At 39.4% G+C, this 26,185-nt stretch overlaps 2 protein-coding genes across 3 annotated transcripts in view; both read left to right on the forward strand.

Moving 5' to 3' along the window:
* Positions 1–2,361, forward strand: part of klhdc3 (kelch domain containing 3) — a 29,982-nt gene extending 27,621 nt beyond the window's left edge. For both annotated transcript variants that reach the window (XM_044136469.1, XM_044136468.1), the window contains exon 11: positions 1,623–2,361. In XM_044136469.1, coding sequence (XP_043992404.1) covers positions 1,623–1,689 — 67 coding nt within the window. In that variant the 3' untranslated portion in view covers positions 1,690–2,361. The remainder of the gene's footprint in view (positions 1–1,622) is intronic.
* Positions 2,362–9,778: 7,417 nt separating this feature from the next.
* Positions 9,779–18,149, forward strand: npas4l (neuronal PAS domain protein 4 like). Its single transcript, XM_044136267.1, has 9 exons — positions 9,779–10,474; positions 11,889–12,052; positions 12,482–12,627; positions 12,709–12,808; positions 13,811–14,066; positions 14,809–14,918; positions 15,019–15,154; positions 15,238–16,433; positions 17,342–18,149. The coding sequence occupies exons 1-9, from the start codon at positions 10,374–10,376 to the stop codon at positions 17,368–17,370; spliced, it is 2,238 nt and encodes a 745-aa protein (XP_043992202.1). The 5' UTR covers positions 9,779–10,373; the 3' UTR covers positions 17,371–18,149.
* Positions 18,150–26,185: the final 8,036 nt, after the last annotated feature.

The following is a 26,185-nucleotide window of genomic DNA, read 5'->3' on the forward strand; positions in this document are numbered from 1 at the left end:
GAAGAGATTTTTTTCTTCTTTTTTTTTTGCACGTTTGTCTGTTGGAACCTGATACTAATTACTCCTCTTAACCTCTCATTTCTTTTGCATCATCACTGCCACCTTGCACGCTCCCAGCCTTGGTGTTTGCATTTGTATTTCTAACCCTTTGAGGGGTTTCCAGCTGGGGTCACAGGACTATGGTTAACTCCCTTTTGCCTCTCTGTGGCGTCCCCAGCTCCTCTCTTAAACACACGTGCTCACAACAGAAAAACGAACAAAGCAGTTGAGAGGGAGTGAGTGTGAAACCAGAGCCAGTGATAACAATCTGCAGCTCAACCTCTGACCTGTCATCAGGTCACCACTGGACCCTGTTTGCAGCTCCCGCTCCTCATGCTCACGTTACGGCCCGTCTTTTCCACAGCCTGTCTCTTTATTCAGACAAGTTAGAGGAGGTGATGGGGACGGCGCACAGCAGGGGGTCTGCAACTTTTTCTACGTTTCAGAATATATATATACATTTTTGTTAGTTCTTGTTGTTCAGATTTGTTATAGCAGTCCCTTCACAGTCTGGAGGAAGTATAAAAAATGTAATATATAGGAATGTAGTAAAAGATGATAGAGTATGAAAAGTATCGGTTTTGGAGTGAAAATCCTTCCATTCATCCCTCCATCCACTCGTCCTCCTTTCATTCACAAACTTATATTAACTTATAATTTGTCTCTCTTCCTTCATCCATCCATTTATCATTTATTCCTTCCTCTCTCTTCCTTTGTCCATCTTTTCCTTTAAAGTCTAGCTAGGCCTGTCACAATAACAAATTTTACTGGACGATAAATTGTCCCAGAAGTACGGAAGAGGATTAGGGCCACCGAAAAAAAAAAAAAAAAAGAATTCTGACTTTAAAGTCAGAATTTATTTATTTTTTTTTCGGTGGCCCTAATCCTCTTCCGTACAGAAGTCATTGCGATAAACAATAACATTGTTGCTTTAAGACAATTTTCAAGCATTACAATGGAAAAAGGCATAATAATGTAAAAACACATCATCAAAGATGATTAATAAACCTAAAATTTTAATGAACGTTTAACACTGAAACTGGAAGACATTTTAAATATCCAAAATAAACAAAAGACAAAAAAAAATTAAAATGCATTATGTAGTTTGTGTAAACAAAGTTGTCCTCCTAAAAATGGTTAGATAAGGCCAAAACACCAGACTGAAGACTCTTATCATCCAGTTTTGGATAGAAAGAGAAAAACGATAAATCATGCAAATGAAATTATTGAGCATGTTTTTATTTACCATGCGATTAATTTATAGTTTGCTGTGACATGCCTATTTCTAGCCACTATAAATTGTCAAAATTTTGTAAATAAGAAGATTTGAAGAAATGATGTGAGGTTTTAGTCTTGAATTTCAACATTAAAAATAAATTTGAAACCTAAATAAGGTAAGTAAAAATCGAAATTCTCAGGTAGAAATCCAAAAAAATAAAAAATAATTACATGAGTTCTACACCTAATCTTATGATTATCATAAATATAAACATTTTAACATGTTACAGTTACTCAGATTCAGCAGAAAAAAAGTTTTTCTAAAACTTTTGACACATTTTTTTTCTTCCTTTTGTTAAACTCAGATGGGAACTGGCAGCCATGACGACCAACAGCAACATCAGTAGACCCATCTTCTCCTCGCATGGTTGACGCTGCTGCAGACAAAACAGAACCAGGACTCTGTTTCAGAAAAGCTGAACCTTTATTTTTAAATCATTCTGGTCTACCGTACTCAGAGGACGGCTTTGGATTTATCTTCCACATTCTTCAACTGAAAACTCATCACTGACCAAACTGTCCTGGCATAAGACTTCAACAGACAGAAGGGCCTTGCCCTGCCTAAGGATGTATTTTAATCCTCGACACTCATTGTTGTGGGCGATGACAGATTTTCCTCTTCTTTCTATCCTCTCTAGGAACCCAATCAGCCTATGATAATCATAGACATGCAACTTCTAATCTTAAGCACAGGAATCGACGAGAATTTCAGCCAAAGGCTCTTGAGCACGAGCGACCGTTGAAGATGTCAAACGCCCTGAAGAAACAAACCTTCAGCTGCAGATCTGAAGAGACTGGCTCACATTCAGTAAAGGACAGAGTTATCAAGACTGCAATCCTGGAGTGTTTTGCTTGCAGAAAGTCTAAGTTGTTTACTTGTTTCACCACAACATGAAAGCCTCCCTGCTGCTCTGAAATGGCTCCTAAATGATTTACAAGACAGCTAGAGAAAGCTGTAAAATAATCAAGGGCATCTACCTCCCTCTAAAGTATTTCTCATTGGGTCTTTGACACCTCCTGTACATTCGACACCTGCTTGTCCCCAGAAAAAAAAAAAAAGAAATGTTGCAAAGAAGTGTGACCAACCTGCTGCGTAACTCCTCCAACTTCAGAGGATTTCAATATCAAATGCAGAGAAGATCATTTATCTCACAGATACACATTCTGTTTGTGAGTTAGAGAGATTATCTCATGAATGCATTTTGTTTGTAGACAATCCTTCAGCTTTCAAATCGGTTCATTTATCAAGCAGAACAAAATCAACGTAAATGTTTTAGTGCGCAGCGTGAAGAAAACATTTTGTTCATTTAAAAAAAATGAAAGAAAAGGCTGTGGTAACAAAGTCTAATTTATTCAAATTTTGTTGACACGTCTCAAAAATAAGACCAAAACAAACTGTGTAACATCGTCCCTGGCTTCCCTGGCTCGCTGCGGCCCGTTTGTTTCTGCTGGTTGTTGTTTCTCCAGCGTAACGTTTTTAACCCTCAGCAGTGAGTATGTGGAGGCAGTGCAGGGTGCAGTTTAAACATCATACTGATAAATTTCGTTTTAGCTTTTGAGCTTAGTGATCAGTAGATCCAGGAAGTCGCATCTTTCCTCCAAATCTGAAAATGATGAATCGTTTGGGTCAGAATCTGGAAGAATTATTCTCTTTTTCTCATGTTTTCAAATCAGATTTCAACTTAATCGAAAACCTGAAGTTGTCGTTTCAGTCCACTCTGCGTCCTCTGCCCTTCCTTAGGGACCAAGTCTGTCTTAGCCTTCAGTATTAACATCAGTTTGCTCCTGCAGTGGCAGCTACATCTCTCGGTGCCCTAAGAAAACAATACATGTGTTTTTTACTGCAGCACATTAATCTCTCACTGAAACTTTTCATTAGATCCTCTGTTTATCCAGCAGGAATGAAAAAAAAACATTATGTTTTAAGGAATAATTGTTTTTAACAAAATCACTCGTGGCACAATTATTGGACCTTTGTGTCCAACTTGTTTTTTGGGGGTTTTTTAGCCTCTGGCCTCCTGGCTGGGCAAGGATCAGAATATCTTTCCAATATGCACAGATATAAAAATCTAAGAGATTATTTGTAAGTGTTTCCAGAAAAAGATCCTTTTCCATCCTACCATCACAAACATAAACCTGGGCTTTGAAAAACCAAGATTATCTGCAATAAGAGCTTCATTTGTGTTTGGCATTAAGAGATTAATTCTTGTTGAAAACCACCTGTTGTTAATTATGAATTATGGTGGTGAATTTGTTTCCTCCAAATGCTCTGAGAGCCTCATCAGAAGATTACACAGCTTACCAGGAAGTAAAGATCTGTGAATAATGGTTCAAAATAAGTGGGAAAGTCAAGCCTCTTTTACTGACCATATAGAAAAGTGATGTGAAAAAGAGGAGTCATCTGCTCCAACTATATATAAACACTATAATAGAAGATGAAATAAATGTGGATAAAAAACTGACCACAGGGTGGCCAATATGTGTGCCACTTGTAATTTAGTTAACAATCTATATGTTCAGTATCAGATTAAGCTTCTGTCATGAAAGATTTATTGATATTAAAGCTCACACGTAAAATTTAGCTCGCAGTGTCATTTGACGGATGCAGGGAAACCTTTCAAGGCTCTGAATCCTGAACATCAGGATTTAACACCATTTTAAATGTTTACACAACAGAAGCAGAGTAAAACAGTCTGTAACTGCAGCTTAGTCACCAGGTTTCTGCACTATCGCCAAATGTGGCACATCTGGCCTTACAGAGATGAGAAACTGCTTTTTTGCCAAGGTAGTCTTGAGAGTTTTTAATGTTGATCTACACAAACCAGTTCTGAGTTTTCTTTACAGACCAGCAGTGCCAATTTACCCCAGCAAGTCTGACACTCCTTGCACTACACACAAGTACACTTAACAGATTTCCCTAGAGGATAATACAAAGGATAATGCAGTGAAATCACATTGAAGCCTATTTTATTTTTTCACACACTGAAAAATAACAAAACGCAAAACAGAGATTTCCTTTTTGTCTAAATATAATCTGAAAGTAATTTGAATTTGAACGTTTGTTGCCTTTGAAGATTCTGAATGATCATAATATTTGTCCTTTAAAAGAAGCAAATACTAAATAATTATGGAGGTAGAAGAAAATAATATAAATCCCTCATATAATGCTCAGAAACATGCTGGGGCTTCACTCACAATGCAGGAAATGCAGTGTCTAATTTTCCTCTCGTGGTTTTGGTTAAACCTGACAGCTTCAACACGAGCTGGAAAAATGAACAAAGTATGAAGAAGTGTGTTTCGGTTCCTTTTACAACCATATAGGCTCTTTATTCTGTTTTTATTTTTCATAATGTTTTGTGGGGGATTCCTTGTGTGGTGAGGGCTGGCAGGACCTCTGGTGCAATATGCTTTATAAGTGTATAAATAATAAATTGAAAACACTTAAAATTTTTTGTTTTTGGTATTAATTTGTCAAATTGTATGGCTTTTAGCATGACACAAACTCCATGCTGGGATTTGAACTCGGGTAACATTGCTGCAAACCTCCGTCGTTTTATAGTAATTTCTTTTGCCCAAGAGATGCTATGAAATGTTGTACATGCAGGAAACCTCACAGTATGTAGATGTAGTTGAACTATTTCAGTAAGAGTTGTGGTAGACACCAACTATCTTCTGATTAATCAGTATAACTTGGTTAAATCATTTTTCTTCCCAGAGATTTTTAGAAAATAGGATTTAGATGGCAAAAGGCGAAGATTTCTCCTCAAGTAAGTATGTCTTTATGGCTAGTAATAAGAGGAAAATAAATTACACAAATTGTTGAACATAAAGCAGTTTAGAGCCATTTTCTGCACTGTGCTCATTATGTTTTCTCCATTGTCTTGTCGTAACAGAACCCCAGCTGCTCAGCCCTTAAAGAAAATGAAATGGCAGTTTAACTGCAAATGTAGATGTTGCTAAATCTTGCGTGAATTTCATCTGCAGTGTTTTTTGAGTGCCGTTTAGTAAGAAGCAGATTTGTTGGATCCATTGTGAAGTTTCTGCTCTTCAAGCCTTTTCCTTGCACAGCTTCTGCTCCCTGCTGGGAAGCAGCCAAGTCCAGCCCAGCCGGCCTGTCTGATGGCCCTCTCCGTCTACTGATGTGGGTATTTGAGGTAGTCATGCTGACACAGTCCTCCTCCCCTAACTGCTCATTAATGATGTGCAAGCGGCTGCTTGGGTGGAGGCCTCACCGTGTCTAACCCTGAACCCTGAATGCAGCGGTGGCCTGGCAGTCTGATCCTGTCTGTCACCAGCCGTGTGCTATAAAGCCGGCGTTATCTGTGGCGTTAAGTGCAAGCCGCAGACGGAGGGTCAGCTTAAAGTGAGGCAGCCGAGACACCGTGTCCCGCCTGGTCCCACCGCGCACAGGAAGCCGGGCCGCGTTGGGTCCCCCTCGTCTGGCCCCAGAGCCCAAAAACGCCGGCGCTAATGTGGGGAGACACTCAGTCAAATTACTCTCTAATTTCCCCCCCGGACTAAAATGATCCCACTGGCACTTGAGAATCAGGCTGGGGATTTGTTCCGAGTGATTTGTTTTGTCTTGTCCACACATATCACTGTCCAGTCCCTTCACTCAAGTTCTAGTTCTCTGCGTTTGGCACCGAGGAGGGTCATAAAACAAGAAGGCACTGATGGAGAAGCTAGTTGTAGCAATTTAACCCAAAAAGTCAACTAGAAACTGTTTATATGAGTCAGAAAAGAAGCTTTCCCTGCAGATGTCGTTCTCACAAATATAACTCTTTGAGGATGAGTGACAGTTTTCATAAAAGGCCAAGTTTCTGCTCTGCTTTTTGTCATGTTGTGTGAAACCCATAATCTCTTCATCTGTTAAAGGATCTGATTTAGAGCGAGCTGCTGGGCTGCTCAGCCTCAGTGCGTCATGATTACAGACCTGCAGCTTAATTCTCCTCCAGCAGGGGTTTAATTGGGTGACTAATACAAACACAAATGAAGTTTTTGGAAAACAAGCTCCCAGAGCTCACTGCCTCAAAAAAAAAAACTACAAAAAAAACACCTTGATAAACAAAGAAGTGATGCAGCAAACATTTGTTTTATCTAGATTTGAACTATCTTAGATAAGTTTTACATTTAAACTCAGAAGTTTAAATGTAAAACTAGTCTGGTTGTTTTTGTCTCAATTCAATTCATAAATACTTCATTGATCCCAAAGGGAAATTAAATGTTTTCGTAACTCATTTAAATAAAAAGTTGTTGTATAAATAGTTGAAATCAAACAAAACAAAAACCGATTTCAAAAATTATCCAAAGCAATCTTTTTCAACGTAAAGTTGCTGCACAACCTTTGGTGGCAACAACTTATAATAAGATGATGTTATTTTTATTTCTTACGTCTTTGCTGTTGAACTTTGACCTTCTTTTTTGCAGAGTTGTAGAAATTTCTGAACATTCAAGGGCCTTCCTGCATAAACACCCAGTTTAATGACAACCCACAACCTTTCAATCAGATTTAAACGTGGGCTTTGATTAGGCCACTCCCAAAACTTTACTACAGTTTTTTTAGCCTTCAGGAATGGATTTGCTTCGGATCATATTTGTCATCCAGAACCCTTAAGCTTCAGGTCTCACACTGAATTTAAATATTGGTTAGAAGTTTCTAATGACTGGAAACTGGGATGGAGGTTCAGCCTCTAGCGGAACGACAACCCTAAACATGATCAAAAAATAGTGGTCTAGTCAAAGCCCTGACCAAAACCTAGTTAAGGATGTAACATGAACACTGATGTTAACAGACACCAGCCAATCTGACTTAACTAGAGCTGTTTTCCAAAAAAGAACTTTTACTCCAGCCAAAATGAAATATTTCAGAGGAGCTTTTTCAGTCAACATGTTGTACAGAAAACCAAAAACAAGAAAACAGGCACTTTTACTGTCTTCAAAAAAACAAAAAACAAAACAAAAAAAACCAACACAGGTCTACTTCTTAAATATTTCGAAACATTATCTTGTAATATAAATTGGTTTGTAACATTTTTACTGCAAAATATTGCAATTGAAATCCTAAATCTTGTTTATGTTTGCGATATAAAACCTTCGATTTGCATCTTTTGCAAAATTTCTGTTACAAAATGTGCAGACCTTAATTTAAAGAAGTCAACTTTTAATAGAACTTTTTTTTAACCAAAACACAATAATTCCTCATTTATCCTATTTTGAGAGTAATATGCGATCTGACCTCTGGCTGTGTTTGTAGTATATTTCACTTTTTCCAGACTGAATTAGTTTCTGAAAACTTTTAGAGTTCCTCTTTCAGAACCTGTTTCAAGACTCCCAAACTGTAATTGTTTCATTAAGTGGGTTTTGTGACATTAACCAGTTTTAATTTGGAGTTAATGGAAACCAGTGTATCACCCAGTACTATCAACCAATGATAAGCATTAGCCTCTTTCCCCACTGTATGATATGACCATGATAATGACACATATCAGCTGAAGGGTTGATAATGAAAACCTGCCTATGCAATTATTTGTTAATGTGATTATTGACATAGAGAGTGTTTAGAATAATTACCGTTTTAAAACAAGCACCGATGGAAAAATAACGGATAAGGCGAAAGAAACACTAATACAGCAAGATGTGCGCAATAAAACAAATCTAAATGTTTTAGATTTAGATTTATCACAGTTGCACACAATCTGCACTTCCAAAGTAAATTGTTGCAGAAACTAGATAAATGAGGATATCTGGATAGTTAAACATGTTTTGTTTAGACCAGGAGTTTGCGTGATTTTGTTTTTAGTTGCACCAACAGTCCTGACAGGGGCAACCTCCAGACGTTTAATGCAGTAAGTATGAAGCTGTAATGACAGCCCTGCTTTGATTAATAATAATGACGGGGAAATCCCTGCACCTTTAAAAGCAGCTGACTGACGTCTGCCTGAGCCTCTTCATCCCATTATTCCTTTGTGTAGTTGAAAACAAAACAAAAAAACATTTAAAAAAAGAAAAAAACTATTTCAGGAGTACCCTGGTTTCTGCTTCCTGGTTTCTGCACTCTAATAACATTATGTTGAGACTCATCCTTCTGCAGACTCAAAATGTTTACTCATTTTCATGTCTAATAATGCTTTCCATGTCAAAATCTGATTAATTTTAATTAGAAACTTGTCTCTGAAGTTCTTGTTGCTGGATTAAGATACAGCGGACATTTATAGACTTGGTGCTTCAGTCATTAACGATTACAAATATACTCCTGAAGTTGCTGTCTCTTTTTTAAAAGTAATTTTTTTCCCACCTTTTTGTATTTATTTATTTTTTTTCTTCTGCCAGGAGAAGATCCCCACGGCTTCCTGCAGGAAAACATCTCTCTCCAGTCCTCGTTTTGCTCCCGGATGAATGCAGCTCTTGTTTTCCAGCAGCAAACAAGATGCTGTAAAGCAGAGAAAGTCTGACCTTTTCTGTCACAGGCTGCACAGTGGGAAGCATTAATAAATCATGTTGCCTGTAAAGAGTTGCAACAGTTTACATCAGGGGTGACTCTTGTAAGAATTGAGCCCCTGAGTGCTCTCCAACACACAATAATAATGATAACTTTTTATCAAGTAACCTTAACTATGTAAATGTCATAATCACATTAACTTAGAAAATGGCAAAATTATTAAACCACTGGAATTATAAAAAGTTATTCGGCTTCATTTGTTGGCAGCTTAGTTTTCAGTATTTACTTTGCACAACAAATTTATTTTCTCTAGCGCTGATATGCAAAATAATTTACAGAAGAAAATGTTTGGTGCAATGACTTTCTAAAATACTAATAACTTTAGCCATTTATTTATTATGTTTGATTTCTCCTGTCACCCCCTAAAACTATCCCTCCCTGGACAAAGAGCCACGTTGACCAAATAAAAATCAGCCACTGCTTAGTGAATTCGTAACAATATATTTGGTTATATCATTTTGATTTACTTTGATACATTTTATTTAACTTATTCTTGTCTCAACACTAAGAATCTTAAAAAATATATTATAGAAAAGTTTTAGACGTCTTGCGAAATGCAAAAACCTTTATAGTCGGTCATGTTGCAGGTTTCTTTCTTTCTTTCTGCTATTTTAAGTAATCTTGTGAAGCAAATACATCCTACTACAGTGACAGAGTAAACTCAGTAATTAATTTATATATTCACAGTGCAGATTATCCCTCTGAATGTCTTAAATTATTATTCTAATACTGATTGTATTCAATGTTTTCTGAAAAATGTGACAAATTCGAACTGTTGTGTGTAAGAAAAAAGCTGTTCTACCATTACTGGACCCTGTTGCAAGCTTCACATTTAACCAATGAGTCCCTAAAATCACAATTGTGCAAACTTATTGGTTATTGGAAGCAAAGTAAATATCTTAGCCACAAAACAAGAGTTCAGACGCTAGACTCTATACTTGCATGTCCTTCAAAAAAAGTGAGTAAAATTGAGTCATTCATGCAGGTTCTGAGTGGGAAATCACTTCTCGAATTATCCAGGGTCTGGTTGAGTGTTTGGACCTAAATAAAGCTCCTTAGAGGAGAACGTCACTGAGAAACGTCTTCATAGATTAATATTTAAAACTATCAGGAGCCGCTGATTGTTTGGAGATGTTAAGCATTTCAAAAGTCAAACAGTTTTTTTCTTTTCTTTTCTTTTCTTACATAATGACGCTTCACATCCCTGCAAAACTGACTCCCACGTCCAGTCCGGCGGATTATTATTAGGAGTCGTTAAACTAAATATAACTGGCTTCGGTCGGCTGTCATCGCGTCACAATAAGTGAGATTATCCCGCGGAGTTTTCTCTGAGAGGTGTCGGGTTTGGTTTGAGGGGGCTATAAAAGGAGGGGCGACAGCAAGTGGCTGGCACTCATCACCCAGAGACCGCGGAGGTTTGAGATGCTTAGAAGCTGCGGGTTTGACCCTCAAACAGCTGTCTGCCTTCATCCGCATGAAAAGTTAAGGGTTTTCTTTTCCTTTCGAAGGAAGAGGAAACATCTTGGATGCGCTGCACCCTCAGGTCTTAATCGCCACAATGGCTCTTTGGTGTAACGCCTGCAAATGTCCCGTCAGCTCTCCGTGCACATCCCACCATCCGCCCGGAGATCAGCGCCCTTCCGCCTGCAAGAGGTTCAGGTCAGTTCTTCTTCTCTGAAAGGTGATCAAACGGGGGTGCGTGTGCCTCTGGTGGTACAGGTTACATTACAGGTTAATTGAATGCTGTGGTAGTTGATTCTTTTTTAACTGACTGGAACTGAATCATTTAACCAAACGGTGACCTTTTATCACATATTTTTGTGTTACAATCACAAATATAGTTATATTTAAACTTCATCCCCTCAGAGTATTGCTGGTTCAGCTCTCATATAACCTTCTTTGACCCGTTTGCTGCGTCTCCCAGCACGTTTTGTGGCAATATAAGCAGGATTTCTTCTGCTTTTCTTCCAACATTGGCTTTCTTCTTGCCACTCCTACATAAAGATTTATGAAGCAAACAAGTTGTAGCTGCCAATAGATTCTTCCACCTGAGCTCTGGGTCTCTGTTGCACCTCTAGAGTGACCATGGACCTTCTGACTAATGTGTTTACCAGTCAGAAGATCTTTTAACCTATCAGTGCTCTAAGGGGCAGCTGTGTTAAATTGTGTTTTATTTAGTGGTATCAAAGAAAAGGGGGTTGAATATGCACGCCACACGTTTCAATTTTATTTTGTTTCTTCAAAAACAGCATTTGTCCTCTTTTTGAAAATTGTCTTTTTATAATCAGATGCCACAATGTTTGTGAGCCAGGTGCATTTAATTCTTATTTTGGTTTGAAAGGCTTCCACACAGTCTGAGCTGGTTGAAAAAAGAGGTGAAATAATGGGAACAATTTAAATTTCCATTTGCACACCTTCCCAATTTTCCTGTATGTTTGCTGGTTGGGATTAATGCATTTTATTGTTATGACATTTTATAGGCTTTTGAGACGCAAGGTGGAGAAAAATGTGCTTCAACCTCAGTGATGCTCTCAAAATTAATTCAATAATTTATCCCTTTCTTTTAATTACTAAACCCTATTTATAAACTGAATTTAATATTAATATGTGATCAGGAGTTTGATTGTGATCATGCTTGGATACAGAGTGATCTCACTCTCCTTTTGAGGCACTTTCTGTGTGGTGTGACGTGGGGTGCTCCCACTCCAAGGACGCCCACTGTATAAGGCAATGAAGGGAGAACGAGGAGCCCGGCCGCCCCTCCTTTTCTGTGTGCGTGATGCCCACGCCCGGAGCCCTGGCAGCTATAAAAAGCCAAGGCTCTGTGAGGATGGACCCAGACAGACTCTGATCATGCAGACTAAGTGCACGGAGAGCCCTCATCGCTCTACTCAGACTCTCTTGTCAGCCGTTTCCATAGGAACTCTTCATATTCAAAGTGGGCTTTAGCTCAGACGAGGCCAAATCGGTGTTTTGTTTTGAAGTGAACAGAATGAAACCAGATTAGTTTTTTGACAATTTTGTGGATTTTTTAGGTCACAGCTCTCACACCAGCAATCATGGTCTCCCACAGGTCCACTAAAGGAGCCTCCAAAGCCCGGAGAGACCACATCAACCATGAAATCAGGAATATGCGCTCTCTGCTCCCCATCAGCCAGGAGGACCAGGAGCGCCTGTCGTACCTTCACTCCATGGCCGCCATCTGTACCTACATCCGCAAATCTGTCCTCTTCCAGGGTGAGTTCTTCCAACTTATCGCAAGTTACCCTGTTACCTTTACTTGTGTAAAGAAATTTTACTTTTAGGAGTATTTTTACTGCGCTGTACTTTTTACTTGTTCTTGAGTGAGTTTATTGAGTGTTGATACTCTTACTTGAGGGAAATTTCTGAATCCGTAACTTCACTGACTTAATCAGTTACTCAGTACTTTAGTAACCAAATAAGTTTTTACTCTTTACTTTTACTTGGTTCAAAATGATGTTGTGCTACTCTTAACTCAGCATATATTTTTCAACACCAAATTTAGATCCATACTGCCTTACAGAGAGGATTGTGAAGCTCAGTTTAAAAGTGTTATATGAACAACATCAAAACCATGGCAGCTGTGACAATCTGCAGAGACAGAGGCGGTGAAACAAAGGCTGAACTCGTCCTTTCATCCTGCAGGGCTCCCGGCTGGGGAACGATCCCAGAGCGCTCTGCAGTACGAGGCCTTCCTGGACGCTCTGCACGGATTCATCCTCGTCACCACGGCTCAAGGCAGACTGGTTTATGTGTCGGAAAATGTGGCCGAATACCTCGGCCTGTCCATGGTGAGCGTTCAAGCCCTACATTTTTACTGCTTTGTAAAACAGACTTTGATCTGTTAATTTAATCCTGTGTTGCTTTTCCAGATAGATGTTCTACAAGGAGACACAATCTATGACTTAGTGGAACAATCTGATGTGGATATTATTCGCTCCAACCTCAACATGGAAAGCAACTTATTTTCAGGTAACAATAAATTCCTTTACTTATGGGTTGAAGCTTAAGAGTAAACCAAATTCTTCTGCAATCAGACTATACTATCCACATTTATTGGGAACCCTGATGAACATGAATATATCTTGTTTTGCAGCAATTGTAAAAAAAAAAAAAAAAAAAAGACATTCATTTTGAGTACATTTTTTTCACTATTAAAATATGCAATCAAAAGAAAAAAATATTTTAAACCAACTCAGCAGCTGGGAAATAATAGGTGTTAAATAATCTGTAGTCAGTTTAGAATAATCCAGATTTGGTTGCACATTTTGAAATAAATATAGTCTTAGATACTCCAGATGCACAACAAAAATGATAAAAATCTAACCAGATAACTGTTTTGTATTTCTCTTAAAAATTGAAAAAATTGTCATGTGGAAAAATATTCCAGTTAGAAGTAAAAAATGTGTAGTTCTAGAGCCAGAAAACCCAAACTTGACCAATTTCAGTTTATAACTTCACCAGATTTTCTTATTTGAAAAGATTTCAAATAAAAATCCGATAAGTTTCTCAGGGCCTTTGGAAGAAAGACAGGCACACAGCATCCCACCTGGTGTGTTTTTCTGTTGAAATGCTTAATAATTTCAAGTCTCCTCTGATGGAAACCAAGTTCCAGATTAAATCTCAGTACAGAAAATGCTGTTTTTATGCCTGGCATGTAGGCAGTGTCTAGTGATTGTTATGGAGACTTGTTTATCTGAAGATTACACCCTGTGTTGCAGTGAGCATTAGAGATTTTCTTCACCTTTCCTGCTACCCCAACAAGATAAATGCCAGTTCTGGTTCTGCCTTGTGGCTAATATGGGCCTCTGTTTAATGTCTTATTTATAAGCAACAGAAATTCATGGATTATTAATCGGAAGTTCCTAGAAACTCTGGTCGACCTATAGAAGTAAAGTGTGAGTGCTTTTATTGTGGTTGTAAAGTTTCAGCATTTATAAAGACAAAATTTCCATTTTGCTTTATTCTTCTCAGAGAGGAGCTTTGTGTGTTGCATGGTGGCCTCCAAGGCCTTTAAGCTGCAGTTTGGAAGCTGCTGCTCCATGCTGGTCAGAGGAAGCTTCCAGTTCTTCCCTCAGCCCTCGTCTGCAGCCGGCCCCACCGTCCAGCCTTTGTTTGTGGCCCTCTGCACCCCCACGGTGAATCGCTTGACCGGCGCCGACTCTCACTTCTCCCACAGGTTCAGCAGCACCCACAGGCTGGACATGAGCTTCACTCAGCTCTCAGACAGGTAAACGCAAACTCCACAGCTTAGGCTACGTTCACACAGCAGATCTTCCTGCGTTATTCTAATTTTTTTGCTGAAATATAATTTTTTTTCACATGGTCAGGGAGTTAAGTAAACCCGGCCACAGTCAGATTTATGCGAACGGTTTTCGTCTTCTAATGTTGAGGTCACACAGCATTGCATTATTTACAGAAGTAATAATACATGGAGTTGTTTATAGATCGATTTTTATAGTTCAGCAATGGAGTCGATAGTATCATCGCAAGATCATGAGAAAATTAAAGAATCCAGTGAAAAGAAAACACAATTAATAGCAATGCCTTTTGTGGAGTATTGACTGTATGGGTATTTGTTTGTTTGTTTGTTTGTTTGTTTTGATGTAGTCAGAGTCAGAAGTAGCCAAAATAATTTTCAGCCATTGTTTGTATCCATATTTAGCACCTCTGCCTTTTTCTGGTGCAAAATTAAGACACCTCTCACATCAATGACATAAAAGCCAGATAAAATCCGACAACGGTTCAGACTGCAGACACTTTGAAAACACATTTGGACGTGGCATAAATCAGATTTTTTTTTGGAGAAAAGATCGGATTTGGGCTGTTCAAAGTGCGGTGAAAAAGCCGTTTATAGGTCCTATTTGGGCAAAGCAGTGGATTTATGTCACAAATTTCTGCTGTGTTTTCATATCCTTATGCAAGGATCGCTGTCTGTGGTTTCTGATTGTTATTTATTGTTATTTTTTTAGTGTTTTATACTATTTGGGGTATTCAAGGGAGGAAATGATCAACCGATCATGGTACAGCCTCTTGCATCCTGAAGACCTGCCATTGGCTGCAACTTCTCATAAAAGTTTAAGTAAGTATTTTTTTATATTTTTAAAGCTAGCGGCCAGGTTTTTATTGGTGAATAACTTGTTTCTGTTCTTTATAATAAGCGTAATTGCCCTCTTCTCCAGTGCAGGCAGAAGATGGCTTCCAGGTGGAGATGATCCTGAGGCTCCAGAGCACAGATCTGTCATGGACCTGGATCTATATCCGAGCTAACAAGGACCCAGAGTGCCAGAGCATCAGCTGCACTAACTACATCATCAGGTGTGATGAGGCTCTTAGGCAACCCCGAACTGACAGCGTTTCACTTTTAAAAGTCTCTTAACACATTTTTTTTAATCTCACAGCGAAACCGAGGCCAAATTTCTGCAGAAGAAAATCAGCAGCGCTGCCTTCAAGCCGCCGTCTGTGCCAAATTGCCTCTACTTTGCTCCAGAGGTGCCTCAGAGTCGGAGCGTCAGCATTAAAAGGCGGAGGATGTGTGGCAGCCAGAGTGAGGAGCTTGGAACCAGAACAAGAACGGAGTCTGAGGAAGACATTTACTGTGCGTTTTGCCCGTCCTCCCAGGGTAACGGCTCCCCTGTTCCCCTGGGTGAGAGCCCCACGCTGTTCACCCCTCCCTACAGCCCAGCATCGTCCAGCTCCACTCTGCAGCCGGAGGAGCTGAACTCTGACCTCCTGATGGATGTTCATGCATGTGAAGATCAGCTGCCAACCTCTCCTGACGCCTCTCCCTCCTACTACTCCTACCAGGACACTGGACTCTCCTGTCATCAATCACCTGCTGACTCTTTACTCACAGCCGCTCACCAAGTGTTTGAACACAGAGACGTTGACCTGTTCACCGGCAGCTCCCCGCACTCCTCTTCGTCCTCATCTATATCTCCAAACTATGATTTCCAGGCTTGTCCAGCAGACGCTCGATTGGTTCCAGACTGTTACTTCGTGTCAGAAACATGCGAGAGCCAAGGAGAGAGCGCCTCCCTGCATCCGGACGACTTCAACCTTCTGGACGATCCACAAGGGGGCAGTCTGGTTCAGCTTCATCAGGTGCCCCAACAAGAACTTCTCATGCATTCCAGCATTCTGACTCCCACCCAGTCTCCAGTGGAGGCAGAGCCGAACCTCTATGACGAGAGGGAGCAGGTGGCCATCAGCATCCTGGCCCAGCAGATCTCCTCTCTTGCCAGCAGCTTCAATCTGCACCGCAGCCTGAATCCTCTACAAAACGCGACGCCGGCAGCCAACCCTGACTGGCTCCAAGGCTCCCCTCTTCCTTTAGACCTTCTCCCAAAGCAGGAGCAGGTTTATGATGACTGCACGCTGGACAACATCCTCAAAGACTTGAACGTGGTCTCTAGGAAAAGTAGTCCGTCCAGTCCTGATGTTGTTTCCTGCAGCTACCAGCAGGGCCTCGTTTCAGGAGAGCCGGTCAGCTCAGGCAGCTTCACCATATATCCCTTCAATATGCAGCTGGGAAACCAAGGCAGAAATACTGGGTTGCATCAACTCAACCACTACATGCAGAGGAGCCTCCAGCAAGGTAAGCTTTCCTTAAGCATATAATATTTTGCTGAGAAGGAAAATATTTACCCCCTTACAGATTTCTCTTTTGTCAAATCAAATAGATTTTCCAAATTACCGTTTTGAGGTGATTATTTAATTTATTAAAGGATATAATGATCCAGAACAACCTGACCATACATGGAAATATTGCTGCCTCTTAATCCCAAAAAAATGGCTGTGGAGAAATTTTGAATCACTCTGTATTGAGAGTTGATAGCTGTGTTTCAGTTACAAATGTGGGCAAACCTTTGTTAATATTCCACTAATGTAAAAAAAAAAAAATCACAATTATGCAACTGCTGTGTTCCCATTAAATAAGAAACATTTAAAATCAAATGTGAATAAGTTTGTTCACACAATAAGTCGGTAAAAAACACTCCCTCCACTTTCCACTTCCTGTCGTCTTCTTTATGTTTTCCGCCAGTAGTAACATCCGGTGATTGATCACACTTTTTTATGCAAATAAATTGTTTCCATTGAACTCATTAAAGCGTTCCAGAAATAATTTTGACAGACCAACAATTCCTGGTTCACCACTATTCAGCATTTTCTCCATTTTCTGCTCTGATAAACCCTTATTAAAAAAATCCTGTAACATTTTTCACACCAGGCCTACATTATATTGTCAGTTTGAATCATTTCTTGATTGTGCAGGTCCAGCAGTGAAACTGAACCAAAATGATGCTTTTTCACATAAAGTCTGTCTGGTTTAGATTATATCGTATTAAACAAAATTATCATGTGATGTTTAGCTATGTCTGATATTAAAATTCAGATAATATGAAACATCTAGGTGCGACAAAAAAAAGATCTGTAAGAGGGTAAACATCAGCTCTGTATATCCAGAACTAATTTCCACTCTCTGTACTTTTTGCCTCCCTGCAGATGGACTTGCTGAGGAGAACTTGTACTAAAATAAGTCTGTGACTTACTGTGCTAACACCCGTATGACATATTGTCAGGGCAACCCTCCTACGATGGATTCAAAGAGAGAGAAAAATGGACGTCAGCGCTTAGATGCTGTTTACTTTACCAAAATAAGCCGAGATAAATTGTCCTGTTCTGTCAGCTCTGTTGTAACTCCTCCAAGCACTGCTGTCGGGTGTGTTTTATGTTTTGCTGATGTCTTTTATTCTTAGAAAAATAAAGGTACTTTGTAATAATACTTCTGACAGGAATTACACACTGAAATCGAGGTATATGTGTCATTTAATACTAAGTGACCACAGTTTACTATTGAGCACTTTATCAAAGTCACCGACCGAAGAATTTCATAACAGAGGAGATAGAAACTGGTACCTTGATTTAACCAGGATAAGCTTTAACACATTAATCATCCCTTATAGTAAAGAACCAGCTATTGTTACTTTCCAGGTGCCTTAAAACTGGTCATAAAGATGTAATTTCTTAGACTGATGTTTGCCGATTTGATGCAAAAGTGACTTAAAGTTTTCATGCTGTCAGGGATACAAGTAAACCAGCAGCAGCAGAACAGATATAATGATTGTAAATGCAGCTTCTACCTCAGTGGAAAAGCTCAACACATTCCAAGTTTGTATTTATTCTGTTTTACTTTCTTCTATTTATCTACAGTGTAATGTTTATTCTGTGTATGTCTTTCTTTTCTCCCGTGATACTGGATCCCTGTATGTTTCTCTGTTCAGAGATGTAAATAAATCACATGGAAAACACATTGATAGTTTTTATCTCTATTGTTTTCATGAAATTTAATCAATAAACCTTGTAAAACCTTTAACTTCAAAACAACAGAGCTAATCCAATACAAATTTTAGCAAGAGTAAAACCAATATGTGATTTTCACAAAAAAGCTCCAGTTGGTAGAGCTTTTGTGGCTAAGAAATCCGTACTTACACACAATTAACTAGAAAACAATAGAAGTGTTCACTGTGAGTTATGTAAAAATATTCATCTTCCTTTAATCCTTCCTTTGGTCTCTGCTGATTCCTGTGGGAGCAGAACATGTTGTTTCTCCAGCTGCTAAAGTCTGCAGTAGCTTCACCAACGAGTTTTTAACTTTTGTTTATGTTCAGTTTTATGCTGGTGGGTTTGCCAGAAAAACAATGAAGCAGCAAAACAAAAAGCTGAGGAGAAATTATCTGAGATTTTTGGATTTACATGAATAGTTTTTTTTTACACTCATCATCAGCATGAAATGTCTTTTAATAGGTTATTCAAAGAACAATTTCAGCGTTAACTGATGACACAACTTCAATAATTTTTAAAAACAAGTATTGAGTCCACAAGCTTGAATTTATGGTGGATTTTCTCAATTTCATGTGGGATCAAATATACACATGATACACTCAGAATAATATTTAAATGAATGTCTCTTAGGAAGCTGCACCTCAACCAAACTATATTTTTTCAAATCACGAGCACGTTTCTGGCAATTCTGGCTGAACATTTGACCAATGATTTTAGCAGACTTGGCAGCAGTAAATATTTATTTAGATTGGATAGGTCAGGGCCATGCAAAGGTTTAATGCTAATAATGAAGTGGCTGATATGAAGTTGAATATTAATTCTTCATTATGCTCATTCATGTTGCATAATGAGGCTATACTACTAGCAGGGAACACAAAACAATGCTACTGCCAACATGCATAATAGTATTCACTGTATTCTTGAGTTATAAAACCACAACCTGATGCCTCCAAACGTTTTTGTTCACGGTCACAAAGTAGCTCCATCTTTGTTTTTTCTGACCACAAACAAAAATCACAAGGAAATGAAAGAGAGAATTAAGGAGACAATATTTAGATAATGGAATCTGGAAATAAAACAATTTTTTCTCACTTTTCTTCTTCCATAATTATCCAGTCCCAGAAATGTCAAATTCTAGTCTTCTTTTTTAGGTTGTGAGGAAACCCAGAATGCTTTCTCTGGATAGTTAGGATCAGATTAGTATGGCTCCTCCGTCTCGGATAGATTTTTGCATCTTCTAGCTGGTCACATAAACTGTACACAGAGAGATCAATCCAAGGTTGACCAAATCCGGAAAAATCAATGCATGCATGGATGAATATTTAGATAAGTGACCCGATTGAACGCTGAGGCGAGTGACAGATTGCTGCAGGCTGCAATGAGATGCAGCACCACATGAACACCTGGCTCATATGCATGAATGCAGAGCAAAAAGCCTCATAGAATGTGCTGAAGGTCAAAACAACCACCAGATGGCGCAAAAGCTCCAACTGGCTCTCGGTCAGCCACATGACAATAACATAATTCAAACGAGGCTGGAATGAAGCGCATTGTGTGTGTGGGTGGGTGTGTGTGTGTGTGCGTGTGTGACCATTCATAGGAAGGAGTCCAGATGCCTATAGTTATCCATGGAGACCTAATTAGAAGTGATGTGTCTTGAAGGGTACAATGGCATATAAAGTTCCTAACAAGTTCCCACATCTGCTGTGCTTCGGTCTTCCTGCTTCTGTCAGCGTTACCTGCAACAATAATGATTTCCCACAGGTACAGTTTCACTGAGGTTGTGTCCACACCGAGCGGAAAAAAAAGTCACCTTTGCATTCCAGTGACCCTCAATCCAGCCTTTCTTAACAGAGTTTGGCTGTCTTTACATGACTATAATTGTCTGGCTGACATTTATATGGTTTAATGGATCACTCAGTTACATATGAGGCCCTCTTATCTTGCTTATTTTAAAGTGGGCTGATGTGAGATTGTGGTAACAATCCAACATCTCATAAGAGAGGAGACGCATGAGAAAATGAAAGCCTTTGGGTGCTGCTGTGATTCATATCTGGGATCTGAAAGTGGTATTGAGGTTGCTGACAATAGAGAAACAGAGGAAAAACTGTCATCTGCCCTACTTCAATCGCTCCTAAAACACTTTCTGAGGTGGATGGCTGGAGGGCGGAGGCTCAGAGAAACATTTAGTCTCACTTGTGACTGAAAAGCTCACAAGTGAGATTCTTTCCAGGGTTTTAGCAACTTTTAGTAGGCCAAATTTATGACTTTCTAGGATTAATTGGAATATGTACATAAAAAAATAAAACTTAGTTTTATTCAGTAATTCAAATCACACTGCAAAAATGCAAAATCTTTTTGCAATTACTTATGTTTAGTTTCTAGTGCAAATATCTTTACACATTTAAAATAGGACAAAATTAACTTCCATGTAAATTTTCAGCAAAATACAGAGAGTCGTTTTAAGTCAATAATTATTTTATACTGATTATAAAATGCTGGTGCCATTAGCAGGTTATATCACTAATAACAAGACATTTTCCCCATGTTACAAGCGAAATAATCTGCCAATAAAAATAGGATTTTTCCCTTAATATTAAAGAATTATTAACTTAAAACAAACTCTTATATCTTGCTGAAAAGTTACTTACAAATTAGCTTTGTCTTATTTCACGTGTTTTCTGATATTTTCACTAGAAACTAAGCCAAAAATAGTTAGTAAGATTTTGTGTTTTTGCAGTTCAACCTGTATTATATTGCTCCATTAGCATTACACATAGTGACATGTTACATGTCTTTGTATCTGTGAATGTCACTACAGCTTACAGCTAATCACAAATCTTTATGTCCATTCTACTGTGCAGCATCCACACTCTTTACTTAGCTGGCGCTCCTCCTGCATGAATAGCTGCATTAGATAAGCGTAGCAGAGGTATAAAGGAAGCTCAGGTTTCTATAATATCAGGCTGGTGTCTTTCATATTTCTCTTTGTAACAGTCCAGATATTCTCTGTAGGGTTTAGGCGGGTAGCTAATCATGCACAGTGATAGCACTGTCATTGAAGAAGGTATGGGTAGTCAAGAATGACTTACAACGAATGTGACAGTCCTGAATACTTCTGTATGGGAAGACTTATGATGCACTGACTGCAGTTGCGGTCTAGATTTGATTAATTGTTTTTAGGCCCTGGGTTAGGGCCTAAAACTGGGCTGACTAAATTTAAGGACGCTTAGGACCCTGCAGGAACCCTGTTTTCTTCCTTTCTGCCCTCCACAAGCAGCACTTTTTTCATATCTCACCCTCACCATCGACCTCCTTACAAATGATTACCTCATTTACTCGCAAAGAGGAAAGAAAGGACTCTCCAAATTGAAACTGCTTGATTTCATACAACAGAGCCTCAGGTGGTGCCGCCACAGCTTCGTTTATTTAGCGCCTTTATGCTTTCATTGTTGCCGCAGTCTGGCATGAGGCCTCCTCTGAAAGCTTATCTTAGAGTGTGCATTTATTTTCAGATAGATGAATGCGTGGATGAAACCCATCCAGCTAAGGATGTGATTTGTCTCCTGTGCTCTGGGATTGTTTGGCAGATGGAAACTGCTTCACAGTCTGATAGCAGTCAAGGTCACAGGAAGAGTGACCCGAGCAGCATTTGCATGTTAACTCCAACCCTGCGTCTGATTCCTCGTGTTGTATGAGAGAATCTTCCACAGTGTGTGAGCTGTTTTCTCTCGGTCTCTGCATGAAGACAGCCTGCTATCGCTCTGCTTGCGTCACATTTCCATGTGCATAGCATCGCTGTTGCTCCAGTTTTCAAGGGAGACACATCACCTTATGGTGGTGGTTCAGTCAGCACGCTCTGACACTGTAATTGGGTTAAACAAAAAGCCCCCAAAATAGACTGCAGCCTGCTCCTCCAGTTGCTTTGCCTGAAAGCACAGCTCTGATTCAGCACTGGATCCAAGACACAAGCCTCAACACATCCAGATGATATTCACAAGAGAAAGGCCAGTCATCCAGAGAGGAGAATACAAATGGCAACCTTACAGAGCAGCCTTCTTGCATATGAATGTTTGATTTATTTTGATGCCATTCTCTTGTTGGGAGTTCTTATGGCAAAGCACCTGTCCTCCCAGGAGATGCAAGCATCCCCACAGTGGAAAAACTTCATAAACATGTTATCTTTTGTTAGAAGAAATTATTGTGCACAGAGTCAAGAACGCATGCCAAGATGTTGTATTGTGCATTACAACAATCCCAAGCAGGGTTTCATGGGTTTACGCTTAACTTCTTTGTTGTGCAGAACCAGAACATCTCCGAGTGTATTGTTTATTTACTTCCACACTCACCCTCCAGCATTCAAAGAATTAGTGCTCATGCTTGTGTGTTGTTCTCTGCAGTATCCAGTAAGATTTCCCAGACTCTCGCTAATGTGGGTATTTAAAGAAAGTCCTGAAAATGGAGACAGCTGCTGGTTGTTCTTTATGTATGCACCATGCATACATACCAAGCACGTATATAGGGCATGCATCATTAACATGTTTATCGCTCCGAATCTGCAAAACCCTGAGGGTCAACACAAGTAAACAAGAAGGAGTGTTTCTAATGCTGCGCTCAGGGGATTGGAAATGTATTCAGAAAGTTGATTAATTATGTGAGATGTAATTAGGACTTTAAAATAGGTAAATTAATTCATCAATTATTGGAATAAAAGAAAAAAAATGGTTTTCAAAAGGAAAGCAAGCGAAGCATACAATAAAATTAGCATCAATACGTACTGTTAAAAAGTTTCAGAGCAGTAAACTTGTCAAAAATTTTACATCATACAACAGGGTGTTTATTAAAATATCCAAATCTAATTTTCAGAGAGAACCAAAGATTCAAAACAATTCTTGAAGGGCAAAAGGAGTCAACCTGACTGACTGGCAGAAATATAAAATTATATTGTTGTTTCTATGGAAGCACTGAAGGATATCTTTTAATAAACAGTTTAATAAGAATGGATTTAGCTCCCCTGTCACTCATCACATGCCAAAAGGCTTTATTTATATCATGTTTGTTTTGAATTTTGTGGGAAACTTGAAAGACTCACGCCTTCTTTTGTTTCTTGATTTATCTTGTCAGAATTCTTTTGTACATTTTGCATCTCATAGTTACAGTTAGGTAAAGAAAACGTCGCTGACAGGGTTTATGGTCATCCCCTGATTACTGTACAGTACATGCTTCCCCCATATTAACATTCCTGAACAACATCAAACATAGATGACAAAGTGCTGTGACAGTTAAGGCAGCGGGAGAAGAAATCTCTCTACAACAGAGACTTCTCCCTCTCTGAGACACTTTGGATCGAACATGAGAGAAACCTCAGTTAGCGCTGACGCCAAGACAAAGCTCTCGTGGCCTCACAGCGCTGCAAAATAAACTCGACCCGGTGGGGGTCACTGTGTGGGTGAAGCGAGATGCTGAGATGAAACAAAACAAAGACATGGAGCGTCCACGCTTTCCAGTTTTTTTACTCTCAACCTTTGAGGGAACATGAAAATCTTCTCTCAGCCACCGCTGAGCTCATCTACCTGCCATTTTTTGAGTGTTTTAATGGAGAATGGCAAACTCATGCTGGGTATCAGTGCTTGACAAGCTAAGGAATCTTTTCTGAATATATACAAAGCTTTCTGTTGTACAGTATGATTCATTGATGCAAGATTGTTTCATTCTCTTGCTGAACCTATAAGTGTCCCTGCTTTCAATAACTTTGAAGAACATTGCCATGGAAACAGTGCAGTGCACGCTTTGTCAAAGGTAAGGCTAAAAGAGAGCAGATCAGAGAATAATACCATAGATTACCCAGAGTGTTATCAGCAGGATAAGGTTTCATTAAACCAAGTAATGTGGGACAGTGATGTGCTTCTGTGTGTGAATTACATATTTCTTCACATGATGAGGAAATTTGAATGAAATCAGCAAAGAAACTTAGAGAAAAAGTTTATTTGTTTCTCCTTTTGAGTAGCTAAGGCCACCTCTTGATTTTTTTCAGTGCAGCTTTGAATAATCTCCATTAAAATGTGCATTGAAGAATCCAGCCAGAATTGCAATAACTGCTTGGTAAATGGTTCAAGAAGGATGCAATTTGCTAAGAAGGTTGGACAAAACATTGGTTGAGGTAAATTTGTACATTTGAGCATCTGAACATGACAGAAAATTCACAATAGACTAAAACCAATTCTAATCCCAATTCTTGGTTTTAAAGTTATACGTTTTATAATCTCCAGGGTTTCCCCCAATGTATTGTAAGCCTGGTGGGTCACCAGGCTTCACTTGCCCCCCTACTAGGCTCAGTGTTTGTTTATTTTAAATAGGGTTTTTATCCATACGTAGCAGTGACAATAAAGACAGATTAAGCTAGATCAAAGCTGATGTTTTAAACGGGGCATGAGGAGGTGCTCCAAATTTTTAACACAAAAACACAGTGGGCTGCTGGCGCTGCACCATCGTTCCAACCACCAGACTTACCAAGTTTTCTGGGGAAACCCTGTAATCTCACTGGGCTGAAAAAAGCCAAATTAAATGGACATTCATGCCCATGATGACTATGTTCTTCTGAATGGAGCAGACACTTGGGTGACAACTGCCCACTGATTTAATCTGTAATGTCCATCTTCTACTCAGATTAATGTGCTGGCTTGGATCCTGATGACCTGTGGACTTATATGTAACCCAGCCAACAGGCTCAGGTTATGTACACCCCTCACTATGTCCCATACCTGCTGGAACTACTCAGCTTTCCGGGGGGAAAGAAATAATAATTCGATTGATAATGTCTGGGCTGGCAGCCAAATGGAAAATAAATGTCATAGAAAGTAAAAACGAACATAGATTTGCTACAGTGCTCATATTTTATTGTCCAAACCCACAGCACACACATTCAAACGTACAGTTCTCTGTGTCTCCGACCTACACACGCCAAATGACTTTGTGCTCTCACAAATAAAAATCGATAATGATTTCCCACAGCTAATCAAACACAATCTCTTTGGAATTTGGACACGAAAGCAGTTGATTCAAATTGAACAAACCATTTTAAGTGTTAAAGCAGTCGCTTTGCCTTCTCAGCAAGCTCAGTTTTATCCAGTATGTGAGCTCCTGGAGGGAAACTTGAACTGCTCAAGAAGTCAGAAAATCAGAACCTTAAAAAAGGTCCTCCTGCGCTGTCCTGACTTTGTGACAGAGAGCTTGCCTCCCTGCTCTCTTTCATGTGATCTGATCTCTGATTTGGGATGCTCCGCTGGGTCTAAGGGGAGTTTGCACGACAAGCGCTTAGGCTTTGACACGAGCGTGATTTCCAGTACAGTCGTCGGTGGATGTGAGATCTATGTGTGTTACCTGGGGGAGATGCCTTCCATCACATTTAATTTGCATTCATTCGATTTCCTCTCTGGCAGTGACTCACTAACGAGGCACTCGCAGAACAGGAGGGCGCACCGAATACAGTTACACTATTGTTTGGTGCTTCATTGCAATCATGTACACAGTTCCTCAGCAGAATCTTAATTAAGTAGAAGGAGTTGTGATTGGTCAGTCGCTCAGCCTCCTCTGACTAATAATCCAGATGTGGCTACACCCCTGACCTCATATGTTTAAGCCTCAATCAGAGGTGCCGTGGTATTCTGTTACCTCTGTACAGTTCAGCACAAATTAGAGGTATGAAACAGCAATCAGAGTGCAAAACACATAAATCCACTTCAACTGCAGTAAATGATTGTCTGCCACCCAAAACTAATTTTTATTGTGTTGCACTGCTCCTACAATTATCATGCAGATTAGTATACTGGCCCTGTCAAATGGTGTTATCATTATTTCTATGCAAATTTACACACTTCAAAACCAGAGGGCTTATTTTTACACAATAACACATTCACTTGTAACTCTTGCCAGTCTGGAACACAAACTAAAGTGCCTTTTAAACTTACTGGCACCCATGAAAAAGCATTAAAATAGTTTCCTCTT

This window comes from Gambusia affinis, linkage group LG13 (assembly GCF_019740435.1).
Source record: "Gambusia affinis linkage group LG13, SWU_Gaff_1.0, whole genome shotgun sequence".
NCBI classification, from domain to species: Eukaryota; Metazoa; Chordata; class Actinopteri; order Cyprinodontiformes; family Poeciliidae; genus Gambusia; species Gambusia affinis.